Source organism: Dendrobates tinctorius, unplaced genomic scaffold (genome assembly GCF_039654945.1).
Source record: "Dendrobates tinctorius isolate UK_male_01 unplaced genomic scaffold, ASM3965494v1 ptg000011l, whole genome shotgun sequence".
NCBI classification, from domain to species: domain Eukaryota; kingdom Metazoa; phylum Chordata; class Amphibia; order Anura; family Dendrobatidae; genus Dendrobates; species Dendrobates tinctorius.
The window spans coordinates 70818505-70841552 of NW_027361679.1; the positions used below are offsets into that span (position 1 = coordinate 70818505).

Below are 23048 nucleotides of genomic sequence, written 5' to 3' on the forward strand. Positions count from 1 at the left end.
TCTCAGGCCGGGGGGCGACAGAACGCAGCCGCCAGAGAGGACTCTGTGGACCGCTGCATTAGGTGGCCCGACTGCGCCCCCCTGCTGCCTGCGCCCGGAGCAACTGCCCCGGCTGCCCCCCCCTGGATACGCCTCTGCTGGAAAAAGCTGTGGTTTTTTTCCCCCATACTAAAAAAATGCAGCATAAAAAACTACTTGGGAACAAGCCCTAAGGCCACATTCACACACTCAGTATTTGGTCAGTATTTTACCTCAGTATCTGGTCAGTATTTGACCTCAGTATTTGGTCAGTATATTACCTCAGTATTTGGTCAGTATTTTACCTCAGTATTTGGTCAGTATTTTACCTCAGTTTCTGTAAGCGAAAACCAGGAGTGGGTGATAAATAGAGAAGTGGTGACGTGTTTCTATTATATGTATCCCATGACTGTTCCACTACTGGTTTTGGCTTACACATACTGAGGTAAAAAACTGACCAAGCACTGACCATGTGAAGGTGCCCTAAGAGTTTAGAAATGGACGTTCTTCTGACAAGCTGTAGACATAATTGGAAGTGGTGCCTTCTGATGTTCTGGACTTCTAGCACTAGGCTGCATTCATGACTGGGAACATTGCTAGAAAGAGTCTGAAAACTATGCCGTTCTTTTATGTGGTGAGTGGCAGATTCAGGGTACAGAGGGTCCAGCAACTTCTGCTCCCCCCCCATGATTGTACTGGCGGATGGTACAGCCACTACAGAAAGATGGAGAAATAACCCACGTGATAGGTCTTTCCTAAAGCCACCGTCTCCACCTTATAAAGAAGCCGTGTGCCACATGACTTCCTTAGATCTTCAGTGATTGGTTGGTTTGTCACCCGCCCCTGCTGTTTCTGACCTGTGATTGGCCGCAGGGCGGTCCCCCGCTGCGTCAGCCCCAGGATGAAGTTGTGACTTGAGGTAGACGCTATGAGTATGATAGCGGCCGGGCAGGAAGTAATGCACTAGGGAGAGCACCGGAGACAGAGAGGACGCCCGCTGACAGCTTGCATACTGCAGGCACACCGTGGAGGGCAGCTCACACCGAGAAGACCCTGGAAAACCGGGAGGAAGTGAGAAAACGGAGGCGGAAGAAGCGGTGGAAGAAGCCCACTAGTGAGGACCGCAGCGGTGACGGCAGGAGGATGGGGCTGGCGGGGCCCAGCTGTGCCTCTGCCCACTGCCTGGTGTCAGCCCTGAGCCTCATCCTGCTGGTCAGCTGCACCAGCTCCTCCAGCAGCAGGCAGCACGCAGACCGTAAGTGCCCCCCCCACTGGCCTGACCCTGTGGCCGCGGCCAGAACATGCCTGCCTCTGATGTGGTGACACTGTGTGTGACATTGTGCAGCTCCTGATGTCAGGACCCCCATAGACTCCTTCTGGCCCTGCAGATGTGAGGTTTCCCTTTCTGAGGACCTAGTAAAAGAAGCCGGCCATGAGGCTTCCGTTGGATATTAACCCCTTAGCGGCCGCCGATACGCCTTTTAACGGCCATAATCAATTGTACATAAACCACAGCGCCGCTAATTTACGGCGCTGTGGAGAAAGTGAATAGTGCCCCCAGTGTCGGACTTTCTCCGGGGTCTCTGTACCCGAGACCCCAGAGAACATGAATCGGTCGGTTTTTACTGACCCCGCTTTTGCGATCGCCGTTATTAACCCTATAACGGTGACTGCAAAAAAAAAAGCCCGCGATTTTGCATTAAATTTCTCTTTCCTCTGATGTGATCGCACATCAGAGGAGAGAGAACTAGGGTCCCCGATTTTCCCCCCCCCCCCCCCCCCCCCCCCCGGTACCTCTCCATGGGCCTGCGTCCTCCGGTGGGCGCCGCCATCTTGGGTCCGGAAGAAAATGGTGGGCACATGCGCAGTGCGCCCGCCGGGAATCTGCTGGCTGCGGCTGGCACATTCCATTCATTCATTTTGATCACTGTGATAAACTATCATAGTGATCAAAATAAAGTACATAACGCCCCCCCCCCCCTGTTTATCACCCCCTTAGTTAGGCCAACATAACGAAATAAAGAAAATATATTTTTTTTTCAGTTTTCCGTTAGGGCTAGGGTTAGAATTAGGGTTAGGGCGAACTAGGATTAGGGTTAGAATTATGATTTGGGGTTAGGGGTGTGTTGGGGTTAGGGTTGGAGCAAGAATTGAGGGGTTTCCACTATTTACCAACTTTGGGGGTCTAAAAATTGGGGTCTAAAAAAATCACTTTTGTGGAAATAAAAAAAACTTTTTATTTTCATGGCTCTGCGTTTATAAACTTCTGTGAAGCGCTTGGGAGTTCAAAGTGCTCACCACACATCTACATAAGTTCCTTAATGGGTCTAGTTTCTAAAAAATGGGGTCACTTGTGGGGGGTTTCCACTGTTTAGGCCCATCAGGGGCTCTGCAAACGCAACATGATGCCCGCAGACCATTCCGTCAAGGTCTGCATTCCAAAATGGCACTCCTTCCCTTGCAAGCTCTCCCATGCGCCCAAACAGTGGTTCCCCCCACATATGGGGTATCAGCGTACTCAGGACAAATCGCACAACAACTGTGGGAGTATGATTTCTCCTGTTACCCTTGTAAAAATAAAAATTTGGGGGCGAAAAGCTCATTTTTGTGGAAAAAAATGGATTTTTTATTTTCACGGCTCTACGTTATAAACTTCTGTGAAGCACTTGAAGGTTCAAAGTGCTCACCACACATCTAGATAAGTTCCTTAAGGGGTCTAGTTTCCAAAATGGGGTCACTTGTTGGGGGTTTCCACTGTTTAGGCCCATCAGGGGCTCTGCAAACGCAACATGATGCCCGCAGACCATTCCGTCAAGGTCTGCATTCCAAAATGGCACTCCTTCCCTTGCAAGCTCTCCCATGCGCCCAAACAGTGGTTCCCCCCACATATGGGGTATCAGCGTACTCAGGACAAATCGCACAACAACTGTGGGGGTATGATTTCTCCTGTTACCCTTGTAAAAATAAAAATTTGGGGGCGAAAAGCTCATTTTTGTGGAAAAAAATGGATTTTTTATTTTCACGGCTCTACGTTATAAACTTCTGTGAAGCACTTGAAGGTTCAAAGTGCTCACCACACATCTAGATAAGTTCCTTAAGGGGTCTAGTTTCCAAAATGGGGTCACTTGTTGGAGGTTTCCACTGTTTAGGCACATTAAGGGCTCTCCAAACGCAACATGGCATCCGATCTCAATTCCAGCCAATTCTGCGTTGAAAAAGTCAAACGGCGCTCCATCCCTTGCGAGCTCTGCCGTGTGCTGAAAAAGGGGTTTACCCCCACATATGGGGTATCGGCGTATTCAGAAGAAATTGTACAACACATTTTGTGGTTGATTTTCTCTTTTAACACTTGTGAAAATAAAAAAAAAAATTGGTTCTGAAGTAAATGTTTTGGAAAAAAAAAGTTAAATGTTAATTTTTTCCTTCCACATTGCTTTAGTTCCTATGAAGCACGTAAAGGGTTAATAAACTTCTTGAATGTGGTTTTGAGCACCTTGAGGGGTCTAGTTTTTAGAATGGTGCCACTTTTGGGTATTTTCTGTCATGTACACCCCTCAAAATGACTTTAAGGCTGTGTGCCCACATAGCGATTTTTAAGTGTTTATTTGCCGCCATTTTCGGCGCGAAAACATTTAAAAATCGTGTACAGAACGCCCCCCCATGCATTCCGCACATGCTGTGCTAATGCTGCGCTTTTTTCCACGGCGGAATCGCATCGCGGAAAAAATCGCAGCATGCTCAATCTTTTGTGCGAAATCGCAAAGAATAGCCGCGATTCCGCACCCATAGGAATGCATGAGAATCGCTTACTTCCCGCATGTGGCTATGCGTCTCGTGCGGTTGGTACCCACGGTGTGGAGGAGAGGAGACTGTCCTTCAGGCCCTGGGTACCATACCACTGTAAAAAAAAAAAAAAAAAAAAAAAAGAATTAAAAATAAAATATCGGTGTATATTTACCTTCCGACGTCACGTGCTGCATTCCGGGCCTCAGCGTTCCCAGTAATGCCTTGCGGCAAGGTCCTGTGATGACGTAGTCTCGTGAGATCGCTGTAGCAACGCGAGACTAGCGTCATCACAGGTCTCGCAAGGCATCGCTGGGAATGGGAGCGCCGCTGAGACTGCGCGGGACATCGGAAGGTAAATATACCCCGTTTTTTTTTTTTTTAATCATTTTTAACATTCTATCTTTTACTATTGATGCCGCATAGGCGGCCTCAATAGTAAAAATCCGGTCACAGTTGTCAAACACTATGTTTTACAAGTGTGACCAACCTGTCAATCACTTTCCAAGCGATGCTTCAAATCGCTTGGAAAGTGCTTGAATATTGCACGCGAAAATCGCGGCATAATCGTGGTGAAATCGCGCGGGAAAAAAACGCGTGATTTCTGGGAAGGAGTCCGGTTTTCAGTGTGCGTTTTAAAACGCTACGTGGGCACATAGCCTTAATATGATGTGGTCCATAAAAAAAAAAAAAAAAGTGTTGTAAAAATGATAAATCGCTGGTCAACTTTTAACCCTTATAACTTCCTAGCAAAAAAAAATAAATTTTGCTTCCAAAATTGTGCTGATGTAAAGTAGACATGTGGGAAATGTTACAGAAATTTCTTAATAAACAACATCTCTTTGATTTAAGGGCATAAAAATTTAAAGTTTTAAAATTGCAAAATTTTCAAAATTTTCGCCATATTTCCGTTTTTTTCATAAATAAACACAAGACTTATCGAAGAAATTTTACCACTAACATGAAGTAAAATATGTCACGAAAAAACAATCTCCGAATCAGCGGGATCCATTGAAGCGTTCCAGAGTTATATATAACCTCATAAAGTGACACTGGTCAGAATTGTAAAAATTGGCCTGGTCATTAAGCTTCAAACTGGCTCTGTCGCTAAGGGATTAAGAAGTAAATTACATTTGGCTTCTGTTGATGGGTGGGGGGGGTCACAAAATAATGCAGAAAAGGAGTCTTATGTTGGGGTCATTAAAGCATCACTTACTGGCTCCCCATTGGGCGGAGGACATAGTATCCCTCCTCTGCCCCTAGAGACCATCCCATTTGTAACTCCAAAAGAAATATCACCTGGCTGCAGACCCCGGTTGGCTGTGCTAATCAGGCTTTGTCTACATGTACCCTCTGCAGGGGTAATGAGTGAGCAATTAGCCATGAAGGTCCCAGTGTGTTATGATGCTGTGCTAATCAGAAGCCCACTGTGGGGCAGTAGGCCATTTGGCATGTCCTCAGCATCTGCTGATCCGCTCTACCTATGCTTCAGATGGTCCCCCTCACCCCCCCCCCCCCCCAATCCTGGTATGCATGGTCTCTGTTAAAATTAAAAATAGTTATATACTCACCTTCCGACGGCCTGTGATCTCCAAGCGCCCGGCCTCGTGGTCCCAGTAATGCTTTGCGCGAAACACCTCTGATGACGTCGCGCTCTCGCGAGAATGACGTCGTCTTCGGTCTAACACGCAAAGCATTACTGGGACCTCGAGGCCGGGCGCTTGGAGTGGAGATCGCAGGCTGTCAGAAAGTGAGTATAACCTTTTTTTTGTTTTGTTTTTATTCAAGTCATCCCCCAGCAAAGAAGGAACATTGTTGGGCTAGGTTCACATAGCGTTAATGGTGTGCGTTAAACGCATCTGTTACATAGCGCATTGCTGTTTTTCCTCCCATCCCCTCTTGTTCTAGTTTAAAGCCCTCCTGATGAGTGTGGAAAGTCTTCTAGCGAATGTGTATTTCCCAGGTTTTGTGAGGTGTATCCCATCTCTTGCGAGAAGTCCATCATAGAGGTAATTCACGCTATGGTCCAAGAATTCAAATCCTTGCTGCCTGCACCACCGTCGTAGCCAGTTGTTTACCTCTAGTATCCTATTCCATCTTCTGATGCCATGGCCATTGACTGGGAGGATTGATGAGAAAACAACCTGTAAGTTCCGTTCCTTTATTTTCTTCTCCAGAATTTCAAAGTCTTCGCAGATAGTTGGTAGGTCATTTCTTGCCGTGTCGTTTGTGCCTACATGTATCAGTAGGAAAGGGTAGTCATCCTTGGATTTGAGGATAGTTGGTATCCTGTTGGCCACATCCTTGATTTTTGCTCCTGGGAGGCAGCATACTTCTTGTGAGGTTATGTCCGGCCTGCAGATAGTTGCCTCCGTGCCTCTTAGTAGTGAGTCGCCCACAACTACCACTCTTCTTTTCTTTCCGGACGCACTGTTGTTGCTCGTGAGTGTTTGAGTGTCATTTGTTTCCGCTTTTGTTGACGGAGTAACTTCTTTTGTTGATAGTGTGTCTTCTCTTGTAGATAAACATGTTAAATCTGGTCATACACTTTACATAAACTAAACCAACGCAGCATTCGGATGGATTTACACATCTGTTTTTTGTGGCTTGCATACATATAGACCTATAATGCTGACTAGTTCAGAAGGCCAGTTTTCATTCAGTTCATCAGTCTGTACTTGGTCCACAGAATACAGATGTCGAACACCAGCTTTATAATTTGTTACAGCCAAAAATTCTCTGTAATCATACACTAATAGTATGGACCCAGTCCTTCCAAATGTGTGGACTTGTGCAACATAAAGGCCATAGAAGTACAAATGTCAAGGCCCCCCCCCAAGTCATTATATTCATAGTGAATACTTTTTAGAATAGCTTTGTGGACCCATTTTCATGGTTGTATTTCTCATACTGCCTTTTTGCGGATGCATGTATAAGGCCGGGGTCACACTAACCGACGCAAATTGCAGTCGGTATTTTACATGCGTAATACGGATGAATGGCCCCTAACTAGTGCTCCGTATGTCATCCGTAAGCAAGGTGTGGTCGCGTATTTTGCGCATGTCAGCATCCGTATTGGATCCGTATGGCGAGATTTTCTCGCAGGCTTGCAAAATGGACAATTAAACGGTTTTGAGGCCTGCAAACTATTTAAATCATTAGCCTGCACCCTATTTATTGGCTCAGGAACAGGTGGCTGCCTCCATTCTGTCCATTTGTGACCTTGCCTTGACTAGGTGTGTTGGTTTTGTATGTGCAACATGGCAGACAGTTTGAGTTTCAACACAACTGAGCAGGTTCTCTTCAACTGGCTTTTGTCATGCCGCTTTGGTCAACCATACCCAGTGATAGTGGATCTGCGGAGGAGGAGACGCATGTGGGTCCATCCACTTTTGAGGCAACGACTGACAAGAGGTCATTTCCACCACCTCTATTCTCTGCGGGATCATCCTGAAAAATTTTACCAATACTGTCGCATGAGCCTTGCAACATTTGATCTACTCCTGGAGACAGTGCACCCTGGGATAACTTTTCAGGACACAAGGATGCGCAAAGCTAGATCTGCAGAGGAGCGACTTCTACTCACATTACGGTATGTACTACACAACCACATTCTCTATGTTCATGATGTGTTGGCCAAAGTATGTATTCTTTGATTTTTGGACTAAGTTTTATACCCTCATCTTATTCCAGACATATTTAAACTTACAGACCAGAATGTTATGTGTAATATGTCCTGAATATCACATAGTCATTGGGCGACCAGATATATGTTAGTAGATATGAATCAATAAAAAGTTTTTTTTATGTATGTACCTGGTGATTTGTTTATTTGTGCATTCTAAAATGTTCCATTTCTGTTGTTCTTCAGCTTCCTGTCCACTGGCCTGTCTAATGCCGCCCTCCACCATGAGTTTCTCATTGGAAGATCTACCATTTCTGGCATAGTCAGGTCGACATGTAGTGAAATATGGTCAAGACTACATCAACTCGTCATGCCCGAGCCCAGGATGGAAGATTGGTTGAGGATTTCAACGGACTTTGAGGAGGACCTTTGAGGAGGACTGCCAGTTTCCTAATTGTATTGGGGCCCTTGATGGCAAACCTATCCGGGTGCGTAAGCCGCCGAACTCTGGCTCCCAATTCTTCAATTATAAACAATACTTTTCTGTTGTATTGTTGGCTCTGGTCAACCCTCAATACAGGTTTATAATTGTTGACATTGGGGCCTATGGAAGGACGGGAGACTCTCGAGTCTTCAATACTTCCATTATGGGTCGGCGGCTACGCACCAACCAGTTGGATCTACCACCACCACGCCAGCTACCAGGCTCCACTCAAGAATCAGTCCCTTATGTCCTTGTGGCAGATGAGGCGGTTCAGTTAATGCGTAATGTCATGTATCCATACCACCGGCGCAGAATTTTTAACTTGCGCCTATCACATGCTCGGCGACTGGTGGAGTGTTCCTTTGGCATTCTTTGTGCCAAATGGCGGGGACTCCAGTCTGACATTCAGCTGAGTGAACAAAAAGTAAATGAAGTAATTAAAGCATGTGTCGTTCTTCATAACTTCACCAGGATACATGATTGTTCCTCCTCTGCTGGTGTTGTGCGTGGGTCGGACAATGTGCGTAGGGCATAACCCTCAACGTTGACCGCTTTCTGGGCTCAAAGTGTGTGATATTTTCACAAATTACTTTGTCACCTGAGGGTGAAACATCTTGGCAAGAGCATGCTCTGTCTGTTATAATTTTTTGGTTTGTCTGTATGTGTGTGTGTATATATATATATATATATATATATATATATATATATATATATTTATTTATTTAAACCCCTTATGATTCTATGACTGTTCAATTGCATTGGTGAGCGTATGTTAAGGGGGTTTTACACTAAGCGATATCGCTAGCAATATCGCTAAAACGTCACTGGTTTTGTGACGTTATAGCGATATTGCTAGCGATATCGCTATGTGTGATACTTACCAACGACCGGCTCCCCCGCTGTCCATCGCTGATCGCTCGAGAATGCGTCAGCTTCCTGCTGAGACTTCCTGCTGTGACGACGAGCGACGCGTGGAGGCGGGCGGGAGGACGTCAGGATCGCTGTGTGTGAAAGGTGAGTATCGTGCGCTGCGTCGCTGCTGCATCGCTGTGAGATCTTTCTGTATGAAAGCTCACTAGCGATCGTTTAGCGATGCACCAGCGATCCTGACCGGGTCATATCGTGGTCGGGATCGCTGGTGCATCGCTAAATGTAAAAGGGCCTTTAGTATGCTGACACCTTTTTTAGAATTGAGACAGAGACGTAAAATGTAGTAGACAAATGTTTACTTTTGCCTTGTGTGTTTTTTTTTTTTTTTTTTTTTTTATTAGAAAAATATATTATTGCCGTATGATCAATGTGGCAATGGGCCAAATTGGCCTTTGTGCAGATGTGAAAATTGGGAACAAATAACATTTTCTGACAAACAAAACAACCACAAAAGCATTAGCCAATACCAAAATGGCAACATTATAAATTTTGGTAGGTTGGGGGAGGAGAAAGCGGAAGACCAGCCTGTGTTTGCTGCTGGCTATTTTGCCCAACTTGGCCATCGCCCTGTGTGGGGGCATACTGTTGCCCATGATGTGGGTAGTGTACTGCCTCCTATGATTGTGGTTGGTACTGGCCAGAATGATACTGGAGAGGGGCCTCTTGTTGGGGCTGGTAGGCCCGTGTCTCATACCCACCAAAATAGCCATGTCGTCCCCAACCAGGTTGGGACCAGCCTCCAACACTGGGTGTGAACAAGTGGCCATATTGGTGAGGTTGGCTAGAGCCAGACATATGTGGCTGCTGTTGGAAAGGTTGGGTAGGGGGAAGAAGGGGGTGAGGTGTAGGCCCACGTATTTGAGGATCCTCAGAGCCTGCTTGAGCAAGCATGTTTGTGGGGTGTCTAAGGCGCATCAGATTCCTGGAGGTGTGTGGTATTGGGGTGTGTGCTTGCATCGAGCAGGATCTGAAAACCTCCTCGAATACGTAGCCTCACGGGAATGGGCACGAAGATAAAGGGCCAGGCTGTGTGAGTATGCCTCCTCGCCATCATCATTATTGACTCTAGCCAGATAGTTCAGTACCCCTGTGTCAACATTGGTACGGGTATCTTGGGCAGGGATCTGGCGCCGCCTTCTTCCTCACTGGGATGGTCCAGCAGGCTGTGGGGAGCCCCGGATCTGGGCAGTTGGGCTGCTGCTGACGTTGCCCTGCTCCTCCTGTATGGCTGATGGTGCAGCAGCAGACGGTCCTGCTTGTGGATGGTGGGGTATGTGGTGCAGGCACTGGGTTTTCCTGAGAGGAATCTTCACCCATGCTTCTTGGAGGGGGCGAAGATGGGCCAGCCACCTCTTCCCCCTGCAGACCCAGGATCTATGATGGGCTTGGTATCTGAGCCAGTTTCTCTCAGTAAGGTTGGACTGAGTTCTGTTATGACATAGAACAGAGCCAAAAATAAATCCATTGTTCTGGCCCTGTAAATTATCTGTGTAACGTGGTGTCAGGTATCTACTTACGGTCTCAGATCCAGAATTGGAGCGAGGAAGGAGAGGCGGTCATAATAGATATATTTCTTCTTTATGTGGCCGCATCACCACTCCTGGCACGCTGTTGACGTTCCCGCCTGTATTGGTCGCGGATGCTGCGCCAGCGTCTCATCACATCTTCCACTGCAATGTGACAGGAAATATTCTCAATTTCACATATTTGCTAGGTCAAATTTGCTACCAGTAGCCTAGGCATGTGGCCTTCTAGGGTGTGCTTTCTACCCAGGGTAGCATATAGAATTGGGGCATCCAGGCCAGATACACAGGGTCCCAATAGTTCAGGTATCAAGTAACTACACTTAATAACTTGGTTGGCTAGGAGGATGATGAGCTTGTGGCCTGGGCCAAATTATGGCAGTGTAAAACCATGGCTCACATAAGTCTACCCGCCTCATGAGGCAAAAAGGCCAAGCACAGGAAGGGGGGGGGGGGGGCCTGATTCTAAATGCCTTTTTTGATGTGAAGTAATTCTAAACACTTTTTGGGTTGTACTTGCTCATTTGCTGCTGCTCCTCAACTGGCTGATCACCAAAATCGTGGAACATCTGGCGACATATGCGCCTCCATGATGCCTCCTTTCTTGCCCGGTTGGCATAATGGGCATCACGTTGGTCCCAGATTTCCGGCCGCTCCTGCACTAGTACAATCAGCATCTCCACATTGAGGAAATATGGCGCCATGATGCTGCAGGACTCCGTGGAGGCATACTTCCTGGATGTCTGGAGCGCTTTTTTAGCTAATTAGCATGTCTAAGCTTCCTGATTGGCCCATTTCCTGTCACTTGCCAAAAGACCTGCGTATTTCTCGCAAGTCACACGTGTGGTCCGTGTAATCCGTATTTTTGCGCACCCATAGACTTGCATTGGCATACTACGGGCGTAGTACGCTGACAATCACAGCATGCTGCGATTGGCACGGACCGTAGAATACGGACGAGAATGATACAGCTGTTGGGAGCTGACCCTTAGAACATCATTTGTCCGTGTGTAATGCGTGCTTTTAAAGCTTCTCACTCGTCCGTATTCCTCTCTAGTGTGACCCCGGCCTAATAGTGTTATACCTTCTTTATTATATATAGTTTTTTTTTTTTTCCATCCAAACCCCAGCACTATGCATTTCATTGTTCATATCCCTCTCCAAAGCAAAGGCTGTCACATATATCTATAAGCTAAGTAAATGGGGGGGGGGGGGGGGCGGAAACTGTTTACAAGAAGATATGACCTGGAAATTATCTTGTCTAAAAGTTATATCATGTGTGACAGTTGGCGGGCACCAACTAGTAAATCCCATACTAACAATGACTAAAAACTTTAAGCAATGGAAAGAAAATCGGACATCTTAGAAGGTACTGTATTTTTCGGACCATAAGATGCACTTTTTTCCCAAATTTTTTTTTGGGAAAGTGGGGGGTGCGTCTTATGGTCGCAATATACTTACATCTGTCCATGGCTAGTGCGGGTGCCGCGGGGCTCTGTGGTGTGGTGGTGGCAGCAGGCTGTGCTCCGATGCAGGGGTAGCGGCTCTGTGCTCCGTGGGGGGGCTCCGCCAGCATTTCCTCGAAGCCCGGATGCCCCCGCACATCCGTTGCTGGCTGCTGCCATGTTGCGGTGGCCTCCGGGAAGATGGACGCTGGTCCGGGGACGGCGCATGCGCAGGTTCAGATCTCGTCCCGAGATCTCGGGGGACGAGATCTCGTTGCCGAGATTTGAATCTCGTCTCCCGAGATCTCGGGACGAGATCTGAACCTGCGCATGCACCGTCCCCATACTGGCGGCCATATTCCCGGCGTCCATGTTCCCGGAGGCCACCGCAACATGGCAGCAGCCAGCAACGGATGTGCGGGGGCCTCCGGGCTTCGAGGAAATGCTGGCGGAGCCGTCGCCCCTGCATCGGAGCACAGCCCACCCTCACCCCACAGAGCCCAGCTGCCCCAGAACACCTGCCCCAGCACAACCAACCTGCCCCAGCACACAGCCGCCACCGCACCAGCCTGGAGCACTGAATGACCCCTGTGACAACTCCTCCAACTGTGCCGGATCCCTTCCCAGGTAAGCTTTATTCGGACTGTAAGACGGACCCCCATTTGACACATTATTTTTTTTTTTTCCCTATTTTCCTTCTGAAAATTGGGGTGCGTCTTATGGTCCGGTGCGTCTTATAGTCCTAAAAATACGGTATTTAATGATATAGCAGCAGTTGAGCCTTGTTTCTCAAGTGCTTTTCATTGCTGCATGTGCTAGATGGGTCACCTGCATGAAGTCTATAGTCTGTCATCACTTGCGGGTCTTTTTTTAATCTTTTTTTTTTGTCTTGTGGTATTTGCAGTTTTTTCACCAAATGCTTCAAAACTACTTGTGCTGTTCATGAATTCTGGGCAAAGTCAAAAACCAACTTTATTTTTTTTTTTCTGATAACCTTTTTTTGCAACTGTTTAGCACAAACTATTCACAAAAAATTCTGATGTACATAAATTAATTCCTGGTGGGGTGACTGGAGTAAATTTTATTCTGGCTGTGTGTTTATTTACAATATAACTATAGGATTAGTAATGGCTTGGTGTCTTATAGACGCCTCTGCATTACTAATCCGTGGGCTTGATGTCACCTGACAATGCAAGGTGACATCAACCCCACAGATATGAATCCCACTTGCTATCGCAAGTGGAGATTTTTTTTTTTTTTTTTTTTCTTTTTAATTAATTTAAATAATTTAAAAAAAAGGCATGGAGCCTTGCTAATGCTGACATCTGAGAGTTGCAGCCTGCAGCAGTCAATATTGCCTGACTGGTTATTTAAAAAAAAAAAAAAACAGGGCAATCCACGCGTTTTTTTTTTTTTTTCATAGCGCCGGCGGCAGCTGATAAATACTCCCATCAGCCTCTGCCTGCTCTCACTATTAGTGGCAGCAGGTGTAAGCTGATGGGAGTAATAGTCCCATGAGCTGTTGCTGTTATCAGTTGAATATAACCCTCATCATTCTCCTCTGCTTGCACTGATCACCAGCAGAGCAGGGGAGAATGATGAGAGCAGTCTTCAGCACCCGGTGCCAGGGGAACAGCGCTAACTGTACCTCTGCTTCCTTGGCGCCGTTGTGTGGTACTGGTGCACCACATGGTTGCTACACGTATACCGCAAGTATTACACGGACACTGATATCTCCGGTACCGAGTTTTTCTGGTATCGGAAAGGTCAGGTCATGTGAAATCCGGCCTTAGTGGAAGTCGACTGAATACATACCAAAGAATGAGCATATGCTTTGTGTACTTAAAAATGACTTGCTGTTCATATTGTAAGTCTTTTGATTGTCATTTAAATGCTTCACATTTCAAGACACAAAGTGGTTAAAAGTTGTGATCTGACTAGTGATGAGCACAAGTGCTCGTTACTCGAGTTTGCCTAGGGTACTCGGGTATGCACCAAGTATCGCGGGTGATCCAGTGATATGTTCGAGTCCCCGCAGCTTAATGTTTTCCGGCTATTAGCCACAAAACATGCAGAGATTGCGTGACAAACACCGGGTAATCACTGCATGTTTTGTGTCTAACAGCCGTGAAGCCTGTGGCCGCGGGGACTCAAACATGTCACTGGAGCATCCGCAATACTCTGTGCATAAGGCAAACTCGTGTAACGAGCACTTGTGCTCACTGTTGCTTGGCAGCTCTATAGTCCTGGGTTGAAATCCTGCCAAGACCGACATCTGTAAGTACCAGTTTGCATGTTCTTCCCGGGTTTGTGTGGTTTCCCCAAAGTACTCCGGTTTCCTCCCACACTCCAAAGACATACTGATGGGGAATTTTAGATTGTGAGCCCCAATGGACAGACATAATAATGATGGTAAAGCACTGTGGAATGTGATATGGCTGTGTAAACAAGTAAAATAAATGAGAGTCCAAAAACCCAGATGGAAGATGCCTTTCATCCTTTAGCATTTTAAAACTGCCCCAAAAAACAGCCAGCATTTCCTGAAGTGTGATCCACTTAAAACCTCGGGTCCACTTAAATCCTCATTTCAGGAATTAATTTTTGCAGTTACCTTAAGAACGATATCAACTTATTATATCCAATGAAAAAAAATCTATATAATTGCCTTGTGATTTTTTTTCATTTCCTGTTCTGTCCAGATGTCACCGTATCCCAGAATTCCAAGCGGAGTAAGTTCACAGACTGCCATATTGGGACACCCAAGTGATGGGTGTCTCAATATGGAAACTGCTGCTGGTACCATCCTATTGCTCGGTACCACCAGCGACACGCCGTACGCAACACACACAGTACCACCAGTGGAACACCGTCGCACGGCGCCTGCGCAAATTCCGCGCAGTGAATAATTCGGCTGACCCCGGCAGCAGATGCGCGACGTGTCTACAGGCAAAGGAAGCCGGTCACAATAAAGGGGTTTTCCCACGAACGAAAGTTCATTTAAAAATTGTATTGTGTCTTACCGTGTATGGAGCATACCACATCTCCTGGGAAGGGGAGGAAGCAGAAGACTACTGACATTACAGCAGGGAATCACAAAGGATTCATTTTGTGAGGTAAAATATATTTCAGTGACCTGTTTTTAAACAATATTTATTCGAGCGTCCATGATAGCACCACCTGAGAGGGGATCCGCCCTTCAGGAACAGGAAAACCTATAGGTACAATAGGGTGACACCTCTCCCACGCATCAGTTTTTCCTGTCCCCGGAGGACAAGATTCCGTACAGATCGTCCATCTTCGATCATCAGATTATCAGGATTCCCAGGCCGGCTGACTGACCCAGGTAGCGGGGGGGGGGGGGGGTCTCCTACCTCAGTCAGTAGTGTGGGGTCCCTGGAAGCGCCACGCAGGGCCCGGGCAGGGCTCCACGACTGTGTGTGGAGCGGGGTCCGGAGGATGGCTGCCTCCAGAGCCAGCACCGGTAAGTATTAACCCCCGGGTCCATCCTGGTGCCGGTCGTCCTGCGGTCCGGGCCTCCATTTTTTTGCGCCGGCTAGCGCGGTGCGCACAGAGCGGTCGTTCCGGATCAGGCGTGGGGCACGTGCGCCGCTGTCTTCCGGCGCGTCCCCACGCATTCAGTGAGCGCCAGAAGTGACGCGGGGGCAGGGCCATGGACGCCGGGCTGGAAGTCGGATGCCTGCTGGCTTTTATCCAGTGTGCGCCGCCAGGTCGCGGTGGTGCGGGTGTGACGGGTGGGGAGGCGGGCCACAGTGGGGGAGACCAGGGGACAGCCCGAACGGGGGGGAGGCGCACCTGGCCACATCCCTGCCTACCCGGATTTCTGGGGGAGGGCTAAAAAAGGCCACATAGATTCTGCAGGTCTACTTTTGGCTCATTGCAGCAATGGATGAGCCGGAAGCTCCCGTGGCCGAGCTGGATCGGGCAGGAGCCTGCCTCAGAGAGGCCCTGTACAAACCTCCAGCTGAAAAACAGAGGACGAAGTGGGCTGTCCAGCTGCAAAAGTTCTTCCAGGCTAAAGGATTCAGCCCGCCCTCCCCGTGATCCGGTACCTACTCCTACTGCTTGGGTAAGACATCTTCATGAATGTACCCTGATGCAGTGTCCCCCTTATTTTTTTTTTTTCTCTCTAGGGGAAGAAATGCTCTGGTAAAATGAAAAACAGGGAATGTGTCCTTTGCAGTTGTCCCTTGCCAGACGCTTACCCTAAAAAGTTGTCAGCCATGTGTGCGACAGACGGTAGGGGGTAAAAGGGGGAATGGTAGTTCCATGTTAAGATACATGGTTCCCTACACTCTCCCCCACTTCTACAGATGGTGGAAAGAGCCCCTGACTTCACCGCAAGCCTGAGGGAAACTATTAGGACAGAAGTGAAGGATTCCCTAAAATCCCTATCTCAAGGGGAACCCTCTAGAAGCAAAAGAGGAACAAGTTTTTCAGGGTCAGACTCCTCAGCTGCCCCTAGGAGAGGCGACTATTCTTCAGAGGCCTCTTCGGATGAGGACTCCAACCGGTTTTGCTTCCCCCTAGATCAAATGGACAAATTGGTCAAATCAGTAATGTCCACCATGGGGTAGCTGACGCGAAACCAGAACTTTCAGCTCAGGACCTGATGTTCGGTGGCCTAGACCCAAGGAAACGCAAATCTTTCCTACTAAATGACAAAGTGCAAAACTTGATAGAGAATGGAATAAGCCAGAGAAAAGGGGTTACCTACCACAGGCCTTCAAACGAAGATATCCCTTCGAGGACCCCTTGGTGAACAGATGGGACAAAACCCCAAAACTTGACGCAGCGGTGGCTAAAGCCTCAAAAAAATCTTCTATTCCCTTTGACATGGCCTCTTTAAAGGATCCGCTGGATAAGAAAGCGTACTCCTTTCTGAAAGGGACTTGGGAAATGTCAGCGGGTGCCCTAAACCAGCGGTTGCTGCTACCTCCACAGCCAGATCCATGATGGTTTGGCTGGACCAGCTTGAATCTCGGTTAGCAGAGCCTCGAGAGAATCCATTCTGAAGACCCTACCAATGATTCAGAATGCCGCAGCCTTTCTAGCCGATGCTTCGGCAGATTTGGCAAGGATGGCGGCCAGGGCCGCTGGACTGTCAAACGCAGCACGGAGGGCTCTCTGGTTGAAATGTTGGCCAGGGGTCATCCAGGCCAGATCCCGTCTCTGCTCCATTCTGTGTGAAGGAGAATGTTTGTTTGGCCCTGTACTGGATGAACTTCTGGAAAAAGCTGGGGATGATAAAAATAAATTTCCCAGCTTGCCGACCCCTTCTTATAGACGTCCCTTCACCAGGAGGAGATATTTTCGTAGAAGGTTGTCCAGAGATCGAGGCAGATGGGATGAAAAAAGGAGAGGTACAGGATTTGTTTGGAGGAGGGGGTCGCCAGGAAGCAGCATCTCGAGAACCTAAGAAGCTACCCCAATAACTAGCTGCTCTGGTAGGAGGTAGGCTAGCTGCCTTCTACCCGGCCTGGTCCCTTACTTCCAACAGTGAGCCTGTGTGCACACGTTGCGGAATCTGCTGCGGATTGATCCACGCAGATTTTGCAAAATCCGCAGGTCAAAAGACCTGCAGTTTATCTGCGGATTAGCCTGCGGTTTTGCCCTGCGTTTTATCATCTCCACAATGGAGGAGATGGTAAACCACTGCGGAATCCGCAGAAAGAATTGACATGCAATTCTTTCTGCGGATTAGAAACCGCAGGAAAATCCGTGCGGAAAATTCCGCAGCATCTGCACTGCGGTTTCCATTTCCCATAGGGAATAATGGTACTGTACTGCGGATCCGCAGCAGAATCCGCAGCGTGTGCACACAGCCTAACTGGATCCTGGGGTTGATTGCTTCAGGACTACGATTAGAATTTTCCTGTGTTCCCCAAAACAGATTTAGGATTACCCCACTCAGGTCTTCCCCATCGGAGCAGGCTGCCCTGGAGACTAAAATCCATGACCTACGCAGCAAAAAGGTCCTGACAGAAATACCCTCAGTTTCTAGTCCGTAAACCAGACGGTTCCTTTAGGACTATAATTAATCTTAAAGCCCTCAATGAATTCCTAGTCATATGCCCATTCAAGATGGAACCAATCAATTCGAGAATAAAATTATTTGAAAACTGCTTTATGGTGGTTTTGGATTTAAAAGATGCCTACTACCATATGCCCATCAGTAATTCCTTAGAGTGGCGGTTCATTTAGATGGGTCACTTCAGCATTTTCAACATGTGGCCCTTCCCTTTGTCATTGCAGTCGCCCCCCGGGTATTCACTAAGGTTATAACTGAGGTTATGGCCCATCTGCGTGAATCAGACATTCTGGTGGTCTAATACCTCAATGACTTCCTTATTGTAGGCAAAACAGCATAACATTGGAGCAATTACAAAAGGCAATGTCTGCCCTGGAGCGATTAGGGTGGCTACTAAACATCAAGAAATCTCAGCTACAGCCCATGAGAGTTCAGCAATTCTTAGGCCTAATCTTAGGTTATGTGCACACGTAGTTTTTTAGGTGTGCGGATTTTGGAGAGAAAACCGCATTGTAAATCCGCAGGACAAAAGTCCTTCGGTTTATCTGCGGTTTTACACCTCATAATGGATGAGGTGTAAAACTGCAGCGTTTCTGCACCAAACAATTGACATGCTGTGGATTGTAAACCGCAGCAAAACCGCGCGGAAAAATCCGCAGCATGTGCACTGCGTTCTTTTTTTTTTTTTCCATTGAAAATAAAGGTACTGTACAACGCAGCAGAATCTGCTGCGTTTCCGCAGAGCCAAAACCGCTGCGGAAACGCAGCAGATTTCACTACGTGTGCACATACCCTTAGATTCCGAGAATCAGGAATGCCGTCTGCCTCCTGAAAAGTTAGTTTGCCTAAGTTATCAGGTTCTGAACGCCTCCAATAACCCCAACATGTCCCTCAGGAAAGCCATGTCTCTTTTGGACTCTCTGTCATCCTGTATCCCCGCGATCCAGTGGGCCCAGTTCCATACAAGGAAACTACAGGGCGAGGTTTTATTGCATCAGAAAATTCTTGGGGGTTACCTAGGCCAGCTGACGATGTCCCGAAACACTAGAAAATCCCTCGATTCGTGGCTAGAGGGGAATAATCTATCCAGAGGGGTGCCCTGTGAGTATAATGTAACCCGTATAGTCACCATGGACGCCAGCCCTTCTGGTTGGGGGGCTCATATGGGTGAGATGTTAGTCCAGGGCCTTTGGGAGAAACATCAGGTAGAGATGTCTTCTAACTTGAGAGTTAACAGCAGTGGAGCAGGCAGCTAAAAGACTCTGTGTATTTGCAGGGTCATCACGTACGAGTGTTCTCTGACAATCAGGTCACCGTGGCTTATGTCAATCACCAAGGCGGGACTCGTTCCAGACCCCTGATGAACATTGCAGAATGTTTGTTCCAGCTGGCAGAGCAGCATTTTCTGTCTTTAACAGCTCTGCATATAAAGGGAAGAGAAAACACCACAGCGTATTACTTAAGCCGCAATCTGCTAAAACAAGGGGAATGGTCCCTAAAAACCTCCATCTTCGACCTGATTGTGGTGCAAAAGTGGGGTCAACCAGAGATGGATCTCTTCGCCACCAGGGAGAACAGGAATGTGAAGCAGTTTTGCTCACTAAACCCCATAGAAGACCCACTAGCAGTAGACTCTTTTCTGATAAAGTGGGGCTTCAGACTAGCATACGCCTTCCCTCCCCCTGTCTCTACTACCCCTGATGATGAGGAAAATCAGAAAACACAGGGCGAGGATTATAGTAATCGCTCCATTCTGGCCCAGGAGGGCATGGTTCTCATGCCTCAGGACTCTGTGGCCGACCCTTGGGTCCTACCAGATGTCCCGGATCTCCTATCCCAGGGCCCAGTTTACCATCCGCAGGTGGCTGGCCTTCATCTGACAGTGTGGATTTTGAACGGTCACTGCTGAAAGTTAGAGGTTTCTCCCCAGGCTTGATTAATACCCTGCTTAAAAGCAGGAAGGCGGTTACAACCTAAATTAATGTTAGAATCTGGAAAAGATTCCTACAGGACTCAAGGGTGGTAGCTGGACAATCAGTTCCAATAATTTACATTCTGGAGTTCCTACAAAAAGGTCTGGACATGACTCTTTCCACCAGTACCCTTAAAGTGGAAATGTCAGCCTTATGGGCCCTATTTAGCTGCCAAATCGCCATTAATTACTGTATCAGTAGGTTCATTAAGGTAGCGAGTAGATCCAGACCAGTAGTGAAAGGTTCAGATCCCACGGCATGAACCTAGTCTTCATAGCCATGACAGAGGCCCCGTTTGAGCCCATTCCATCGGCCTCCATAAAAAAACCTGTCCCTCAAAGTAGCCTTCCTGGTAGCACTGACGTCAGCTTGTAGAGGGACATCCAGGTGTTATCTAGGCTACCTCCTTATACACCATTCAAGGGCGATAGGTTAATACTTAGGCCTGATCCAGCATACTTAAGGTAGCTTCCAGTTTCCATAGGACGCAGGAAATAGTCCTTCCATTTTTTTCTCCCTAATCCAGTGAACGAAAAGGAAAAAAAAAACTACACACCCTAGATGTTAGGAGATGTCTCCTGGAATACCTAGCAGTTACTGATCCCTGGAAAAAGGATAATGCCTTATTTGTCTCCTATCAGGTTGCTAGGAAGGGCCTTAGAGCATCGAAAAGTACGCTAGCTAGGTGGATTAGGGAGGCTATTTCACGGGCATACACCTCAAAGGGCAGGTTGGCACCTGGAAAACTGAGGGCGCATTCCACTAGAGCCATGGCAACCTCGTGGGCGGAGAGATCGGAAGCCTCGATCGACCAAATATGTAAGGCAGCTACCTGGTCCTCTCCGAGCACATTTTTCAAGCATAGGCTAGACCTGGGTGCTTCCTCAGACCTCTCCTTTGGTGTAAGGGTGCTGCAGGCTGTAGTCCCTCCCTAAGTAATTATTACACTCTGTAATTTTCTCAGGTAGTGCTGTCATGGACGCTCAAAGTCTTACCGGTTAACGGTATTTTTCGAAGTCCATGACAGCACCCGTAGATTCCCTCCCATTTTTTTAGTTCTGGGTGTGCACTTCTTCGTCTTATGATCCACATGTGGTAAATAGTTAGTAGTAATAGTATCGTACATAAATCATGCCATTAACCTTGGAGGTCCTCTTGTGCTCTGCAATCCAACTGATGTGTGGGAGAGGTGCCGCCCTTTTGTATCTGTAGGTTTTCCTGTTCCTGAAGGGCGGATCCCCTCTCAGGTGGTGCTGTCATGGACTCTGAAAAATACTGTCAACCGGTGAGTAACTAAGATTTCTTACCTCACAAAATGTATCCTCTGCAAACTCCTCCTGTAACGTCAGTATTGCCTTTTGCTTCCTCCCCTGCCCAGGAGCTGTGGTATGGTCTGTACACGGTCAGACACAGGGGTGAGAGAGACAGAGCACAGGGGGGAGACAGCTCAAACGGGACAGCACATGAGGGGAGAACAAAGCACAGGAAGGAAAGACAGCAGACAAGGGGGATAGCACTTGGGGTAGACAGGTCAAAGAAGAGAGCACAAACGGGAGAAGTCACATGGGGAGAGATTCTCAACACTGCAAAGCCTGCCCCCATCGTGACATTACGTGACATTAGTATATTTATATTGCAGAGGCATCAATTAGAATCTATTATAAAACCTATCATGGCAGATCTTATCAATGCACCTGTGAAAATTGAGACCATGATACTGGTTCTACCAGAACATACAAAAACTTGCTTACAATATATATAGCTTTAAATTAATGTTATTTTTTGTTCTTTGTTACGGTTTTATCTCAATTTTTTTTTTAAGTTTTTCTTTTTTTTTTTTTTTTTTTTCAGATATTTCAAAAAGACCATCTCATTTAAAAATGGACCAAGCTCTTCTATTAATCAACAATGAGTTGCCCCATGAGACTTTAATTGTTTATTGGCGTTCTGACCAGTGTTACCAGGTATAATTACTTATTTTTCTATGCCTTGTTTTGATTTTGCAAAACCTGTCACATGTACACTAGTTACCAACTACCAGTACATCTCTGTAGAATTGCATCCTTCTCTAAGGGTACCGTCACACTTAGCGATGCACCAGTGATCCCGACAACAATACGACCCTGTCAGGATCGCTGGTGCATAGCTAAGTGGTCGCTAGTGAGCTGCCAAACAGGCAGATCTCACCAGCGATGTAGCAGCGGTCGGCGGTTGTCACTTACCTGTCAGACGCAGCGCTGAAGATGTCCCACTGCCCGAGTCCACGCGTCGCTCGTCGGCGCCAGCAGGAAGCCCAGCAGGAAGTCACCGACGAGAAAAGGCCCAGGACATTCTTGCGCGATCAGCGATAACCAGCGGGGGAGCCGGTCGGAGGTAAGTGTCACACATAGCGATATCGCTGCTGCGTCACAAAATCGGTGACGCTTAAGCGATATCGCTAGCGATCTCATGTTTGTGTTTAGGATTACCGTATTTCAGAAACTTTAGCTGATGCGCTAAATATAACCATTTCATTTACTTTGTTCTGTCTATCACCAAGCATGCTAACTTATAGGAAGATTGTAAGTTTCTTAAATAGGGATGAGGAAAAAAAGAAATTGCTCTGCAACTTAAATCTCAGATCGTTGATGTGGGGGTATAGGATGAATTACTATGCAAAATTGAGTGCAAAAAAAAAAAAAAACACACAAAATGAAGACTTAAAGGCTTGATACACTACAGCTGCACTATTGAAACGCAAAAAAAAAAAAAAAAGTCAGAGCATTTGTTGGTAGAAGTGCAATTCATTGGTGTGCATCCACACTGTGGCCATTTAACAAAGACCCCAAGATAAAAATAAATGAGTAAATACCCTGTCATAAATAAATTTAGCACATTTAAATAACATGGAGTACTTTAATATCATTTACCATATATAAAAAAAAAAAAAAAGTAAAAGCCATTCGACCATGACAAGGTGTACCCCGACCCGGGACGGTACCTAACTTTTGTAGTTCACCTCCCTGTGTGTCAGCAGAAGTAAAAAGATAGGGGCAGAGTAGGACCTGGGTCCTGACTGTTCAGACACCTGCACGTGGAAAGCTATACAAACGAAATAAACAACCCCATCCCCCCTTAAACAAAAAAAAAAAAAGTCATGCCCCAGTTTGAACGAAGTACAAAAAACTAAGCCAAAACAATATTTGAGCTAGAGCCGAGTGGGGTGACACATTTTTAAG

At 47.1% G+C, this 23048-nt stretch overlaps 1 protein-coding gene across 1 annotated transcript in view; it reads left to right on the plus strand.

Moving 5' to 3' along the window:
* Positions 1–841: 841 nt before the first annotated feature.
* Positions 842–23048, plus strand: part of HGSNAT (heparan-alpha-glucosaminide N-acetyltransferase) — a 117525-nt gene continuing 95318 nt past the window's right edge. The window contains exons 1-2 of the mRNA XM_073543194.1: positions 842–1273; positions 21682–21794. Of these exons, the coding sequence (XP_073399295.1) occupies positions 1162–1273; positions 21682–21794 (225 nt within the window). The 5' untranslated portion in view covers positions 842–1161. The remainder of the gene's footprint in view (positions 1274–21681; positions 21795–23048) is intronic.